Genomic DNA, 16,359 nt, shown 5'->3' with positions numbered 1-16,359 from the left:
AGGATTCTATCGTGTGTAGATATATCAAATGTATTTATCCATTCTGTTCTTAATGAGCATCTGGGGCTATTATGAATAGTATTGCTATGAACATTCCTGTACATGTCTTTTGGTGACCATATGCACACATTTCTTTTGGGTAAATACACAGAATTTCTAGGTAATAGGAAATGCATGTTCATCTTTTGTAGATACTTTCAAATAATTTTCTAAAGTGGTTATGAAGAGGATATTCAAAGGGCTGAGATAAAGCGTAAAGGTGCTCCACATCACTGGTCATTAGGGAAATGTAGATTAGAACCACAATGCTATTCCACTATGTACTTATCAGAATGGCTGAAATGGGGACCTCCCTGGTGGTGCAGTAGTTAAGAATCCACCTGCCAATGCAGGGGACAGGGTTCGAGCCCTGGTCCAGGAGGATCCCACATGCCATGGAGCAACTAAGCCCGTGTGCCACAACTACTGAGACCATGTGCTACAAGTACTGAAGCCCACGCGCCTAGAGCCCATGCTCCACAACAAGAGAAGCCACCGCAATGAGAAGCCCGCGCACCTCAACGAAGAGTAGCCCCTGCTCACCGCAACTAGAGAAATCCTGCACGCAGCAACGAAGACCCAACATGGCTAAAAATAAATTTAAAAAAAAAAAGAATGGCTGAAGTGAAAAAGACAGAAAATAACAAATGTTGCTGAAGTAGAAGAGTCATTATGTTCACAATTTTTTTCTATCCCTACCCTCAATAAGAAATGTATTTACATTACAACCAAGTACACTCCCATATGTAACTGAAACAAATGTGTCATGTAACAATAGTTAACCTTACTATGTGTTTTGTACTCTGATCTTTCCCCACCCTATTCTTTTCCTTTAAAAAAAAAATGCTTGTGTGACTCAATTATTTCACCACCCAGTGGGTCACAGATGGAAAAATCCTGTAATCATATATCGTAACTGATGTCTCAGATACTTCCTAACTGGAAGCTAAGATCAGTTCATAAACATTTATTTTAAATGTGAGCCCAATACAGGTGAGGCACTGTGCTGAATGCTAAGAGTAAAACAATGAATGAGAGAGACGGTTTCTGCCTTTGAGGGTTTGACTTTGTTGTCTATAATTCTAATAGAGGCTAAGGCAGACATATGCATTGGCAGTTCTGGGAGCACAGTGGAGAAGCACAACCTGGAGGATTCAAAGAATAAAAATTAACTCTAAAGCTACCACTTATATTAAGCTTGCATTTGTTAGCTTTTGTGTTAATCCCTTTGTGTACTTTATTTCACCTAATGCTCACAACCCTATGAGGTCTGAAGTAAATGTTATTATAGTCATTTTTAAGACAAGAAAATTGAAGTTTAGATTTAAAATTTGACCAGGTAACACACACAGCTGAGGGAGAAATATAGCCTGGAACTATCTAATTCCAAAACCTATTCTCTTAGCTGCTTCACTTGAATTGAGTCTTGTAGATGACTTGGTTTCTGAGTTGCTTCTGAACCCAGCTACTTATCCTGACTGTGATTAAGCTTATGAATAAGTTTAAGACTATGATTCTATCCCCAAATTTCATTCTTGGCAGTTCTGGAAATTCCCCTCTCTGAGGGGTTCTTCACATGAGCCTCCATATCCTTTATCTTGCTCAGTCTACCCACAAAGGACAGGGTGCTGAGTATTTGAGTTCTCAAACTTAAAATATCTCCTAGTCCCAGCTGGATATCATCTGCCCTCTACAAGTCAATGGGAGTATTTTTTCCCAGGGATGTTGCCTGACTGTTGTCAGTCTCTTTGGTTAAATCATTTGGAGAGAGCGTGGTTTTTTCTGGAATAGCAAATTAATGAGCTAGTTTAGTCCTTAACTGAACTGATATCCATGAATCAGGAAAGAGTTGTCCAAGGAATATACTCATGGAGGTGATGAGGAACCTGATGATGAAGGTGATTTGCTCGCTTCGTTAGTCTAGTATCAACAGGCAAACAGCTTCTGCTGCTCTAAATGTTTAGCATTCATGTATCTGGACTAGCAACTCCCTAGAGCAGTGTGAGTGTTTCAGAATCCCCGTTTGTATTAGTTTCCTTTTGCTGCTATGACAAATTACCACAATTTTAGTGGCTTAAAACAACACAAACTTATTATCTTGCAATACTGGAGGTCAGAAGTCTGAAAATTGGTCTTCTAGGCAAAAATCAAGGTGTCAGCAGGACTGTGTTTCTCCTGGAGGCTCTAGGGAAGAATCCATTCCTTGTCTTTTTCTAGCTTAAAGAGGCTGTCCACATCCCTTGGTTCATGGTCCCTTTCCAGCAATGGCATCACTCCAGCCTCTGTTCCTTCATCCCACCTCCTCCTCTCTCATTCTGACTCTCCTGTGTATCTCTCACAAGGACCCTTGTGGTGACATTGGGCCCAATGAGGTACTCCAGGATAATCTCACTGTCTCAAAATCCTTAATCACATCTGAAAGTCCCTTTTGCCATGAAAGTGGCAAAGTCACAGGTTCCAGAGATTAGGACTGTGGACTTCTTTGGAGAGCCCTTATTCAGCCTGCCACATTGTTAAATGCTGGAAAAGGCATTACTAATTCTCCTCCCCTTTTACATGGACATTTTCTTGTTTCTAGCATATGGGAAAGCTGAATAAAAGTCAGATAAATCATATATGAAACTTATACAACTTCCCTGAACAAACAACTCAAGACAAAGAGAACTTGAACTATTTAGGGGCTACCTTTAAGATTGAAGGTTAGGAAAGGAAAGCAAATTAATTAGTCTGTTTTGTTTTGTTTTCTCTTACCCTGTAATTTGATTTAACAAAATGCAAGCATTGATTGTATTTGCCTGCCATGGCTGTGAACATTTGGAGAAGGGAAGTAGCATCCAAGAAAAATAGTGATTTGGTCTCAAAATTTTAAAATTCTTTATGTTGTTTCTCCTCTCCCACATGGTTAAAGTGTAGCCTTCAAGTAGGACAAAACGCCCATTTACCCCAGTTATATTGCATTTAAAAGATACCCCTTTAAAGCTTATTTGCAATTATTCTGCTCAGTATTAACTCTCAGCCTAAAGGAAGCAAGGACATTTATTTCTCTTTGAATTTGTGGTGAGTTAGCAGAGAGTCCTGTTTACTAACGCATAGTTACAACCAGAGATGGCATTTCTCCCCATTTTATAGATGTGGGAGCTGAAGCTAGAGAGGTTAAGCAGGCGTTGGAGCATGAAGATCTGGTTGATTCTGGTATCTTTGCTTACAGCGCTTTTTATTAGGAAAATGCTACTTTTCATAATTCTATAATTGAAACATGTTTGGACATTGGATTTCCTATTTAACATTCAGCACTTCTAGCGATTAATTTTCTGCATTTGAGGTAGGAAAATCTCTGCCTTTGCAACTCTGATCTGCTTTTAAATAGGCCTATGCTTGGATTTAGGCTTGAGAAATTTATCTCCATCAGTGCTTTCACTCCCACTTTCTTATTTCCTATACACTAGATCAGACTGGACCCCCTTCTTCTTGCAGCTTACATGCTAAGGCTGGATGTAAAATACCAGAAGTCTGGGAAGTGGTTATTTCTGTCTCTGAAAGGATAAGTTGGCTGACCTTCATCACAGGGCCCTCTGCATTCTGGGTGGCTCAAGGGTAATTTATACAAGGCTGTGTGGAGTATCCATCCATTCAGTAGATGCACTGGGACACTGCTCCTATTGAAATGGGCAGAGAAACTGAAATTTTATTCTATAAATAAAATTCCAAACTGGGCTCAGAACATTCCACAAGTTGTCCCTGGCAAAAATTCAAATAGCATTTAAAGTTAGAAGAAAGTCCAGAATAAAAGAGATGTCATGGTGACCCAAGGTAGCTCTATCCAATTCTATTTTGAAACATTCAGAAGCACTGAGGACTTGTTTTCCTCTGTCTCAGGACATCTTCTGAGCTCTATGATCATCAAGACAAGCACGATCTGAATTTTCTTTTTTTTTCATGGCTGAAGCACTTCACTAGTCATAGACTATTATAACAACAACAACTTGTATTTTTCATAGCATTTTAGTAGTTTCTAATACATTTTCCCTTAATCTGTCTCATTATCTCATTATCTCCTTTTCTTTCTGTGTGTTCCATTCTGCAGAAACGTCTTTCTCCCTTTGCTTTTCCAAGGCCAACTAGGGAAGAGGTAACCTGCACCTGGTGTCTACTTATCCTGGCCAAGGTAGAAGAGTGTAAAGAAGCAATAACTGCTGATATGTAGAAAGCATTGACTGACAAAGAAAACTGAGTCATTTCTAGCACTTCATACAATTTGAGAATATATTTTCCACTTCATAATGTGGAGCATTATTATTCATAATGTGGAATAACGTCATGTCATATTATAATACTTAATCAGTACCCTATAGTGAGTCCTTTAGGTTTCCAGTTTTTGACTATTATAAGTAATTCTTGATAAACTCTAGGTGCATAAAGCATCTTCTTCCATGGGATTATTTTTGAATGATAGATGTTCAGAAGTAGAGTAACTGTGTCAAACACTTCTAGTTCTTGAAAATACATTGCAACTTGCTCAGGGTTTAGACTCATATAACTCATATTAAAATGAAGGATATTTCATTCCATTTAAATATCTTTTTCAAGACCTGAGTCCCTATATTGCAGAAGGGGAAGTGGAGGCACACTGACATAAAATGGCATATCCTAGGATAATCCCAGGTGAGTCAGTAGCAACAGTCTCAACTTTTAGCCTCTCCAGGGTAAAATGCTTCACTATCGCTATTAATCTCTGTTACCATCCTAAAGTGTTTCCTGAAATGATAAACAGAAAATTTCAATATAAGAAAGTAAAAGTGGATATAAATTACTTCAAAATTCTGCAAACACATTAGGATGTCTATTGCAAGGTGAGAAAAAAATAGATGCTGTATTTGGTTATGGGATTATGGATAACACCCCTTATATGCTGCTTTAAAGCTAAGTCAGTATATGTTTTTATAGCAGAAAGAAACTTACATGTATTCTACCAAGTGACAACATGTAAAGTTTGGAACTGAGTTGGTCTTAGAAAAGATTCTTCTGTGCATTATTTATAGATTTCCAGATTATTGGTGCCTTGGGGGGCAGAGTTATTGCCAGAAGACCTAGGGAGCTGGTGTCTCTTTACTCATCCTGAGCTAAAATTATTATGAGTGGGCCTTAATATACCAGTTGTTCCCGCCTACACACCTGGCGTTGCCTTTGCTAGGATAACTTTGTTTATTCTTTAGAGGTTAGTTTCAGCATTATCTCCTTTTGGAATTATTTTTGGAATCTACTTCTGGATGTTCTCTATAGCCAGAGCACACTCTGCCTTCTCTGTTACTGCATGTGGCTAGTTAGTTTACTTGGTATTTTACATACTTTATAAGCTTATTGGAAGAAGGCACTGTCTTTTGTCTCTAAATCTTCAGTATCTTACAATATTTCTAGCACATAGCAGATCCTCAGTTAAGAACTTTCTAGAGAACATTCCCTGCAAGGCTCATGTGAATATCTGTTTGGTAGGTGTCTCTTTACTCTGGAATGGATACAGCAGGTTATCAAATCTTGATGCCATTATACATTCAAATGGTATTTATTCGTTGTTTAAGAAATATACATCAAATTCCTGTTACGATCTAGACTTCTTAAATGCTGGGTAGCTGACAGTGAATGATATAAAAACCCTGCCTTCAGGGTGCTGACATTCTAGACAGGTCACAATGCACAAGTGTATATTACTGCTGTAACTTGACCTCACAGTTCCTTAACTCTAAATCACTTCGGCACACCATGAACACAGCCATCCTTTGTAGCTCATCCTCACTCCAAGTTCTCTATCCTTAAGATCCTTAACACTGAAATTATATTCCCTGACCACAAGGTCAATTCCTCCATCTCTTCATGCTTTCTGAATATTCAGTTTACCTTATCACTTACTCCTTCATATCTTCCAGGCCATCTGCTCCTCATTCATCTCCCTGCTGACCCGAGACCTCAGGGTCAGCTGTTCGAATCATTTTCAGCACTGCTTTAGAATCTCTTACTGCTTTAACAGTCCCCCACCCTTGGTAACCCTCAGTTAATTTTATTATCCTCTGGGATTCTATAAGTTTTGTTCCAGTACATTGTAAAACCACACTGAGAAGGAAGACTCTAGATTCATTCTTTCTAATATTGGGCAGGTTAATGGGCAGCTTTTCTCATCCTCCCCTGGCTCTTCCTCTTCCCCTAAAAGTACAATCCTCAAAACCTCTCATTTCAATAATAGGAATAAAATCAAGATGCTAAATTGCATGTTCGGTGCTATTTCTATTTTGTGGAATTCACACAGGCATATAAACTGAAGAACAGCTAAAAAGAAATACATGAAACTCTTTCTCAATGTTGCCTTTAAGTGGTAGCATTTTGTATTTTTTATTTTTCCTGTACACATTTCTCCTTTCCAAAATTTCTGGAAAGAACACATAATTCTTTAAAAATCATTAAAATCAGGCACTATAAAGGAAGGAAAAAGTAAAAGATTATGCAAATAAAAGATCAGGTGAAAACAGAAAAAAAGTCATCTATCTCTTGATGTTTGGTCAGGGGCTCTGAGATAGACTGAGCCACAGCCTCGGCATTCCCCAGTGCCTTGTGAATAGTGGTTGTTAGTGAAAACTGCATTGCCAGGACCAAGAGTAAAAAGCACAAGCTAAGTTTCAGAAGTAGGTGGAGAGACCATATACCATCCCTGAGTGATGTGGCTGAATTCAGAGAAGATTATTTTCACATCTCTTTTGAAAGCGTGATGTCAGTGTCCTGGCTGATGCAGGGGACAGGGAAGAGAATTTATTAGATATTTGCATGTCTAATAAGCTCATAAGGCAAAGTGAGGAAAATAATTATTTGAACTGCCTTTTATCTGTTTAAGAGGTTTCTCTGAACCTTGAGGAATAGCAGCATGAAAAATGTTAGTTCCTTTTAGGATAAAGACAGTGCAGGAGGAAAATAAGTCATAAAACTCAAGTTGTTGCAGATGCACAGTGATGCACAGTGATGCTTGTAGCTCCTGGTAGCTATTGAGGACTTAGCACTACAGAAAACTGCCTCCCAGAGTTCCATCTGGCCACGGCCACACTCAGTGAATAGATCCTGTTGAATGAAGGGTGTAATTGCAGCCTGTACTGGAGAAAAGTGGATGGTACTGTACCCATGCCAAGTCAGCTCACACTTAGTCAGCATGCAGAGGGAGACTCACAAGTGATGCTTTCTCTGTTCTGAGGGGCTTTGCCAGTTAAGCATTCTAGCTTGCAGAGGTTATAATGATAGGTCTTGAGATGAGAAAAAAAATTTATAATCTCGCTGTATTTATTATACAACAGTCTTGTGCTCTGCATCTGTGACTTCTACCCTATTTGCATTTGAATGTATGTTTTTGCAATTCTGTTGCCAAATGGGGGATATTGGCAATATTTGGAGCAGAGAAGATATACTCAGTGTCTCTCTTGGCAAGAGAAAAAAAGATCTGAGAAGTCTCAGAGCTTGTTCACTAAGGGCCTTCCCAATTTTGATTGTGTCTATTTCCATCGCCTCTCCTGGCTGTCAGCTTATTCCCTTTGTCTTTTAGGGACAATGCCAAGTGTTATTACAGAAAGGATTCAGGGGAGGCATGAATATTTGGAGGAATGTGGGTAGAGATAGGGAAGTATAAAATAGTGGATGACTCACTTTTCAGGATAGAACCTATGTAAAAAGTCATACTTGCCACTTCCTTTTTAGGATTTTAATTCATTTGTCACATGGCATCTGTTATACCAGTACTCGAATACTCCACTGTGAGCTTTGTATGTATTGGGGATGAGTTGGTGTCCCAGGAAACAAATTTGTGTCAGGATTTGAGTCTAAATTGCATCTCCTCCCCACAGCAGCACTGCCCACACTTCCCTTCACCTCACTTTCTCAGGGGTCATTTCCCTGGAGTCCAGGCGGGTACAAAGGAGGCTCCTGGCAAAAGTGTGGGTAGAAATAGGGCATGTTGGACGAGTAAAAGTTTGGAGTCAGACAGATACAGCTTTCAAGTTCAGGCTTACCACCAACTAGCTGGATAATCTTGGGCAAATTACTTCATCATTCTAGGCCTCTTGTTTCCTCATCTGTAAAATAGGGGTAACAGTACCTACTGAATTTTGTGAGAATTGAATGAGATAATGCCCGGAAAGTATCAGTCAGTCAATAAATGGTGGTGGGTGGCAATGGTTGTCCACAATATAATGATAACGGTCGTTTAATTCAAGATTAGTGCTGAGGAAAATTCCAGTGTAAGAAAACACGTTGAACTGTAAAGTTACGCACAGGCAGTCTGAAGACTATTACCTGTAGATGTCTTTGTTTCTAAGTTGGCACTACTTGTGAAACCCTACCATTCAAAAATCCTCAGAGCTGAAGCATCACGTATTAAAGAAAGTAGGCCACAGTTCTCCTCGTCCTTCTGGCCCGTTTATATCTGCAAGGGTTGATTGTGGATATAAATTTAAAACATGAAAAAGAGATGCTTGAACATTAGAAAGATTTCTTTTATTTGAATCAGAATCTAGAAATTCATGTCAAACGAGCTTTAAAAATATGGAATTAGAACAGGGTGTGTGTTTGGGCCCCAGTAAACAGCAAACTTGGGCAATCTTCCTGTCGTACTACACATCCCCCACTATCTGAGACGGCCACACTGAGACTAATCCCTTACATATTTTATCTTTTATCAAGGGCCTTGAAAGAAGACCAGTGTAAATAGATCAGAACATGTTCCTTAACTTTTTAAAGAAGAATTAACCTTTTAGTATAAAAATAGTAAGAAATTTTTAAAAAGGAAGATATTCACTTGTATTTTCTACCATCGTAACCCCCCAGCCTTTTTACTCCTCTGGATTCGCTGCTACTCTGTATAGCCAGTATCTGTACACATTTTTACTCTAGTATAAATCTTAGTCCTAATCCTTTCTTGCTGATGATATGTTATGTTAAATCACCTTTAGGGATTCCAAGTAGTTAGATGAAGCTGTAGTGCTTGAGGAGAGAAGTGTAGATGAAAAACTGGTTTTCCCTTTGACTCCCCCTAATACTCCTGCCTCAGGGGTAGAGTTTGGGGGAGGAAGGCTTGAGGAGGGGAAAGGTAAAAAGGAAGTTGGAAGGGGTCCTGAGGAGCAGTTAATACTTACTCAGGTTGGGGGGAGCAAAATAAAGCCCTGAACACACCCTTTATTTTCTTATTTGGGGGCCTTTGTCATGCTTCTTTATGTATTCATACCTATCCTCCAAGGCCTGAATTCAGTGTTCTCTGTTTTCTGTAGATTTCCTAGACCCCCCACTTCTCATCGGGACAAAATAATTGCTGTCTCATTTACGTTCTGAGATTTCTGTTTTCAATCTCATCCTTCTACTCATTATCTCTTTGAATCCTGTCCACCTCCCCCAGTAGACAACTCTGGGTACCTTGATTTCAGGGCATTTCTTTTTCACCTTTATGTTTTTGGAGCTTGTCATACAAGCAACTTCTCAATAAATGTTTATGAAATGGAACGAAAAACTCTAAAAAGAGCAACCAAGGCCCAGTTTTTTGCTCTAAATGCTGGTATGGCAGATTGCTTTTCCTCCTCCTGAACTTTTGTTCATAATGAGGAAGGCATATAAGAAGGAGTTTGAGAGACAGAAAGTGCCTCTGGGAGATGGCCTTTGTTCCTCAGCCTCACCGTGAAGGAAGGGTGGTGGCGCTCGATAAAGTGGGGGGTGGGGGGCAGACGGTGTGGTGCCCCGACGGCCTGAGTGTGTGTGATTGCCTCGGGGAGGCAGCCTGGAAAAGCAACCGCCACTTTGGGGGTTTGGACACTCTTACGGGAAGAAGTAGCCCTAGGTTAGTCATCTTAATAGGCTGACCAAGGAAAGGAAATTAATGGGGCCTCGACAGACAACAGCTCCTTAGATATAGTTTGGGGTGGTTTTGGTCTGCGATACTAGTATCTCGTAGTGTTCAAAGAATTGTTGCAGATCTGCTTTGTAATGTTGAAGTTGTATGATTGCCATCTTGCCCTTGTTCATGAATAATATGGTCCATTAACACGATTCATTACTTTTCTCAGTCCACAAATAAAACAGACCAAAATACAAGGCAATAACACCAAATACGCAGTTTGCAAAGGATGGTCAATGGCTGCCTTATAGAAAATATCCCTCTGCAGACTCCATCTTGGTGTTACCCTTTGGTAAGGAAGGACCCAAGTTTCGACCCTTCCTCCCAATGTTATGAGAGACCAGACTAGTGGGACCAGTGAGCTGCTCACATCTTGGAAAGGAGCCATATGAATGGCCATTTTCAAGAAAAGCAAAATTGAGTCCTTGGCTAGTCCTAATGTAACTGAAACTACCACACTTAGAAAACTACTGGAAGAAATCACCAGAGCACAGTTTGACAGCATCAGAGTATCAGAATGTAGCAGACAGCTCTGAAAGGAGCAGTTATTTTCTGATCATCCTCAACCTAATCACCCTGGAAAACTGTAGGAAAAGCTAGTACTGTGGGGTATTGAATGTTGATGTATTGTTTGGGTCCAGTATCTTCAGAGCTCCTTATCAGCAAGTCAGGAAAATGCGGGTGATACACCAGGCAGAAATTAAGTGGGTGAACAGCTGGTAGGTGGGTTGTACTTGGAAACTGTTTGGTTCTTCAAATTAAGCAGGAGAGTGTCTCAGCAAAAATTAGTAAGTATGGGGAATTCCCTGGCGGTTCAGTGGTTAAGACCCCGAGCTTCTACTACAGGGGGTGCAGGTTCAATCCCTGATTGGGGAACTAAGATCCCACGTGCTGTGCAGTGCCGCCAAAAAAAAAAAAAAAAATTAGTAAGTATGACTTTAGTGGAATTGGTATCAGTATTGACACATTGGTGAGGTAGCGAGCAAGAAGATAAGGCTCACTGAGGGAGAGTTTAGTTCATTTATACAAGAAAAGCATGTAAGGTAAAACATGCAGGTAACACATATTGATAAGATAGAAGTATCTTTGGGGAAAGATTATATATGTACATCTATGCAGGAGAGCTGTAAGTGCCCTGGTGAACCACATGCTAGCTGAGCATCAGTCATTCATTGACTGATGTTTTTTTAAAAAAAAAAAAACTAGAAACACTTGAATTTGAGAAACTAGGACAAGGGTATACCATTTTTTCTGGGCTTGGGTAATAGAGAAAAATTTACCAACATATGTTACCGCTGTGTGTGTGTGTGTGTGTGTGTGTGTCTGTGTGGCCAGGCTTGGAGTCTGTCTCTAGCATACCCCAATTCTCTTTGCATTTTGGTTTATCAGATATTGTCACAAATTGCAATCCCCTAGACGTAGACCCTGTGTTTCTTCACCATGTGCCCCTTCTCTGGGGAAGCATCAAATTCCTTACCAACCTTTCGGAAGCAGCTGAGTGAGCCCCACTCTCTGGCAATATGAGAGGGAACTTGAGCTGTTAACAGAGTTAAAGTGATTTTTAAAAAATCTCCTGAGACTACAAAAAGCCCATTAACTCAGTATTCATCCAAAGTGACCTGTCTACCCTTCTGGTATTGCTTCATAGGCAGGCAGCCAGCTCAGGGTGAGTGTGGGGTTGGGGAGAAGGTGAAGTATCTTGTGGCATATGCATCGCCTTGTTGTAACTTGCTCCTGGTCTAGAATATGGACTCTTCGGAGCAAGGAGAATTGAATGAGATCATGTCTGGAAAGTTCCCCCATCCTTAGAAAGTATTAAAATGGGTTTTAATACTGTTAGCATCTAGGAGAATAGCATTGTTAATTACTGCAAGGAACCTTAGAAATTCATGCATGTCTTTTACACATATTTAAGGAAGCGGAAGCCCAGTGGTAAAAGTGACTTAGTAGCTTAGCATCGCAAATTAATGAATTGTGTACTGGAGCCAATAGGTAACCCAAGACAGTGTCTTAAAGCAGAAATAAAAATTTTGTCTGCATTTGATCTATACCAGGGTGACAGCCTCAGAGACCTATAAGGAGCCAGGCTAGTATCATAAATGAGCGCACGAGCTGGGATTACAAAAAGAGGGAGTGACGGGAACTGTGGCAAACTGGAGAACATGTCTCTTCTGTTTAAAGGCAGCAGGTTATCCCCCTGTGTGGGAAGGCAGGCCCAGTATTGCCAGACCCATTCATTTTGCAAGAGAAGTTAGAAATGGATCAACCTTGTATTGACCAAATCAAGCTTGTTGGATGGGCTGAATTTGGCCTGAGGAATGGCTTTGCTCCTGACAGCAGATACACAGTTACCCAGGTCTGTGGGCTGAGCACAAAGGAATCCATCCAATGCATGAATACCAGCAGCTAATTATAAGCTTTTTCTCCACAAATTTTTCAAGACATTGTTCTAGCTGATAGTTTCAAAATCCTTGCCCTACTTTTTCTCAACAGAGGGAAACCCATAAGTAGTACATTCATCTCTTTCCTTCTTCACTCTCAGGGAAAGTTTTTAATGAGAAGTGGAGAAGGGGAAGAGACAGAGGGCCTGGAAGAACCCCAAGCTGGTGATCTGCTTTTGAATAATAAAGAATCACCAGGTGGTGGGTATAGTCCAGCGTGCCCTGTCTGGTACTTTCATGTCCATCTGGAACTTAACAAAGTGAAGATTTATGCCAAGATCCAGCCCTGAGGCAGAGAAGAAAGAACACCAACAGTTTCTGAATAAATGCCAGGCTCTCTTCTGCCTCTCTGTGAATGTCTTCTGGCTTTTAAAAAGAGAAGCCTTCTAAATCTCTGGCAATATAATTATTTTTAGAACAACTAACTGGGAGTACCCAGGGGTTTAAGGAATAAGCTAAATGTTGAAAGCATCTCTCTGTAGGATTATTGCAATAACCTCCCTGTTTCTGCCTTCCCCACCCAGAGAGTCTGTTGTCAAAACATTAGCCAGACCTTTCAAAACATTTGTCACTCCGTTCACCTCTTTTTTTTGACTCACAAGACTCCAGTGACTAAATTTCTGTCAATGTCCCAAAGGCTTTATACAATCTGCCCTCTGCCCAACTTTCCTATTATTTCCTTCAGCTCACCTCCTGCTACTCAGTCTGCCCAGCCACACTGGCCTCCTTGTTGTTGCAGAAATGCTCTGGCATGCTCCCTCCTAAGAGCCTTTGCATTTGATGTCCCCTGCTTAGAAGACTCTGCCCAAATACTCATATTATTGCTTCTCAGAGAAACTTTGCCTCCTGAAAATTGCAATCCCCTTCTCCTCCCCATAGCTCCAGGATTCCCTACCTCTATTCCCTACATTAATTTTTTTTTTTTTTTTTTAAGGATTAAGGATACGGTCTTTATTCTCAAAGCCTTTGCAGTTTTCTGGGGTTTTTTTGTTTTGTTTTTTTTTTTTTTGCGGTACGCGGGCCTCTCACTGCTGTGGCCCCTCCCGCTCCAGAGCACAGGCTCTGGACATGCAGGCCCAGCAGCCATGGCTCACGGGCCCAGCCACTCCGCGGCACGTGGGATCTTCCCGGACCGGGGCACGAACCCGTGTCCCCTGCGTCGGCAGGTGGACTCCCAACCACTGCGCCACCAGGGAAGCCCCCTACATTAATTTTTTATAGTATCTGTCCCCAATTGCTACTGTACATTTTGCTTTTTTGTTTCCTTTTACTATAATATTAGTTCCATGAGTGCAGGCATTTTGGTCTGTTTTGTTCACTGCTACATTTGTGGAGCTTAAAACTGTTGCCTAAAAACATAGTAGGTGCTTAACAAGTATTTGTTAATACATTTTGAGACTTTTTTCCCCTTCTGTGCTAGGAATGGTGGCCTTCACTGTGCTGGACAGATACACCTCTGGCTACTGCATCATGGTGTTTTTAACATTTCCATTAATGGACTTTGTCTGTTTTCCAAGTTTTCTAGGTCAATTCTACTTCCTAAACACATCTAGATTTTTTTTTTTTTTTGCTTCTCTCCATTTCTCCTGTCCTATCCCTTAGTTAAAACTATCACAACTTCTTGCTTTCCCCAACTACTTTTGTTCCCTCTACACAGTGTCACTCAACAGCCAGAATGATCTAAAGTCTAAATCTGGTCACTTACCATTCATTCCCTCATTTCAAATCCTTCAGTGGTTTCCCATTGACCTGCACAAAAAACTCATATCCTTACTCCATCCCTCAGGGCCCTGCATGGTCTGGTTGCAAGATTGGCTTTCTCTGTTCCTCTAACAGGCCAAGTTCCTCCCTGACTCAGGGTCCTTGCTGTTCCCTCATGATGGAACACTCTTCTGTTCCCATTTTTCATCTGGCTGACATTCTCTTCCTCTCAGTTTAAATGCTCTTTTCTCTGAGTTCCTCTGAGTCTCTCTACTAGTTAAATTACTCTGCATATTCCTTCATAGCACTTGCTACAATAGTAATTCAGTGCTTGTGGAACTGTTTGTCCAATGGCTGTCTCTACAAATACCTATTGAGGATAGAAACCCTTCCTGTGGTGTTTGTCTTTGTCTTTCCAGCACTTAACACTGTCCCTGATACATAGTACTGGCTTAATGATTGTGGAGAAATAAATAAAAATAGATGTCTTGCCACCCAGGGACTGGACACTGTGTGGGGTGGTGTCTCATTAATTAATGATGTGTTTCTCTCCACAGAGATTATTTTGCAGAAGATGATGGGGAGATGGTACCTAGAACAAGTCATGCAGCAGGTAAGGAGGTTGTGGGACTTGCTTTGCTAAATTCTTTGTCTCCTGCTGATCATAATTCCCTTAAATTATAGACCCTTTAATTTCACCGTGGCATGTAGTATATAATTCCCCACCTTCCCAGAACAGTGCAGTAAATCATAACTGAAATACTTAGGTGAACTCTTCATACTTTTTTTTAATTAAAAAAAATTTTTTAATTAATTTATTTATTTTTTGCTGCACTGGGTCTTCATTGCTACGCGCAGGTTTTCTTTAGTTGCGTCAGGCGGGGGCTACTCTTTGTTGTGGTGCGGGGGCTTCTCATTGCTGTGGCTTCTCTTGTGGAGCACGGGCTCTAGGCGGATGAGCTTCAGTAGTTGTGGCTTGCGGGCTTAGTTGCTCCGTGGCATGTGGGATCTTCCCAAACCCGTGTCCTCTGCATTGGCAGGCAGATTCTTAACCACTGCACCACCAGGGAAGTCCCAACTCTTCATACTTTTAACAGTTCTGTAATTGCAAGTTAAAGTCACTTGTAAAATGATTAAGATAGATTCTTCCACTGAAATGAAATCTCTAATATACCATTAAAATGAGTATAATAACAGTGTCAACCTCATAAATGAGATTAGAAAAGCTCTTAGTCCAGAGCTTGTCAATGAATAAACACCCAGTAAATATTATTATTATTATTAATGTATTCATAATAATATATCATTTCTGCACTAACATTAGCTAGGGGTCTACCTAAATTACAAAACCAAAGTGAAAATAACTCACTTTTGGGAGCTATTTTTCACAAAAACTTTTACTCACTTGGTGTTTTACTTACTTTGCTAAGTGAGTTGCCTTTTCACACCAGCCTTGAAGCACAGATTGTTCATATGCACAATGTAGAAAGAAAGTTTTTAATTTGAATGTGTTAAGGACTTTGGAGTCACTTAAAATTAGCCTTTGTAATTGTGTATGTGAAATCTATAAATTCTACGGGCCTACCATACTCATTTTGAGCATTAAGAGTCTCCATTTTGAGGTAAAAATTGAAGGACTAGGGCAAAATAGAAGGGGAATGAAGAAAATGCCTATTATAAAAAAGATATTAGGTTGGGCACTTTCACTGATTATTTCATTTAATCCATATGAAAGCTCTGTGAGGTAAGCATTATTATACCCATTTTTACAGAGGCAGTGATGCTCAGCAAAATTAAGAGATTTGCCTAAATTCCCACAATTAGCAAGTGGTCAGGATTCATATTCAATTATTTTTTTTTTAACATTTTTGTTGTGTCCATATCCAATCTTCAAAGACTCTTACCTTTCTACCATATCCTATGAATCTAACTGTAATGTATGGTTGTTTTATCAAATTTTCTTCCATTTAATTGCCTATTTAATTTCACCTAAATGTGGAAAAAATCATTTTTTTCTAACTTATTTTAATTAAAACATTTGCATTTACTTAGAAATATCAAGTTAGCAACAAAACCATTCCGATTACTACTATTATTATTGTTAATTTGCAATCACAGTGTGGTATACAATTAACAGAACAACAATTATTTTGAACAAGCTGAATCAAAGACAATTGAAAATGGGAAAAATCCCAACTCTATCTGTAAGTAATTTGTGCTGTGTACCAATAAAACCTGCTTTAAATTTCTGTGCTAATTTAAACCCCTGTA

At 40.0% G+C, this 16,359-nt stretch overlaps 1 protein-coding gene across 20 annotated transcripts in view; it reads left to right on the top strand.

The window, feature by feature from the left end:
• The window catches only part of PDE4DIP (phosphodiesterase 4D interacting protein), a 223,359-nt gene that overhangs the window by 37,547 nt on the left and 169,453 nt on the right, over positions 1-16,359 (top strand). For 17 of the 20 annotated variants that reach the window (XM_060139176.1, XM_060139195.1, XM_060139204.1 and 14 more), the window contains exon 1: positions 14,659-14,701. In XM_060139176.1, coding sequence (XP_059995159.1) covers positions 14,674-14,701 — 28 coding nt within the window. In that variant the 5' untranslated portion in view covers positions 14,659-14,673. Of the gene's footprint in view, positions 1-14,645; positions 14,702-16,359 lie in introns of those variants that run through there. The other 3 variants (XM_060139207.1, XM_060139200.1, XM_060139201.1) reach the window with 1 other exon arrangement.

Source organism: Lagenorhynchus albirostris, chromosome 2 (assembly GCF_949774975.1).
Source record: "Lagenorhynchus albirostris chromosome 2, mLagAlb1.1, whole genome shotgun sequence".
Lineage (NCBI taxonomy): Eukaryota > Metazoa > Chordata > Mammalia > Artiodactyla > Delphinidae > Lagenorhynchus > Lagenorhynchus albirostris.
This window is presented reverse-complemented; position numbering and strand designations above follow the sequence as displayed.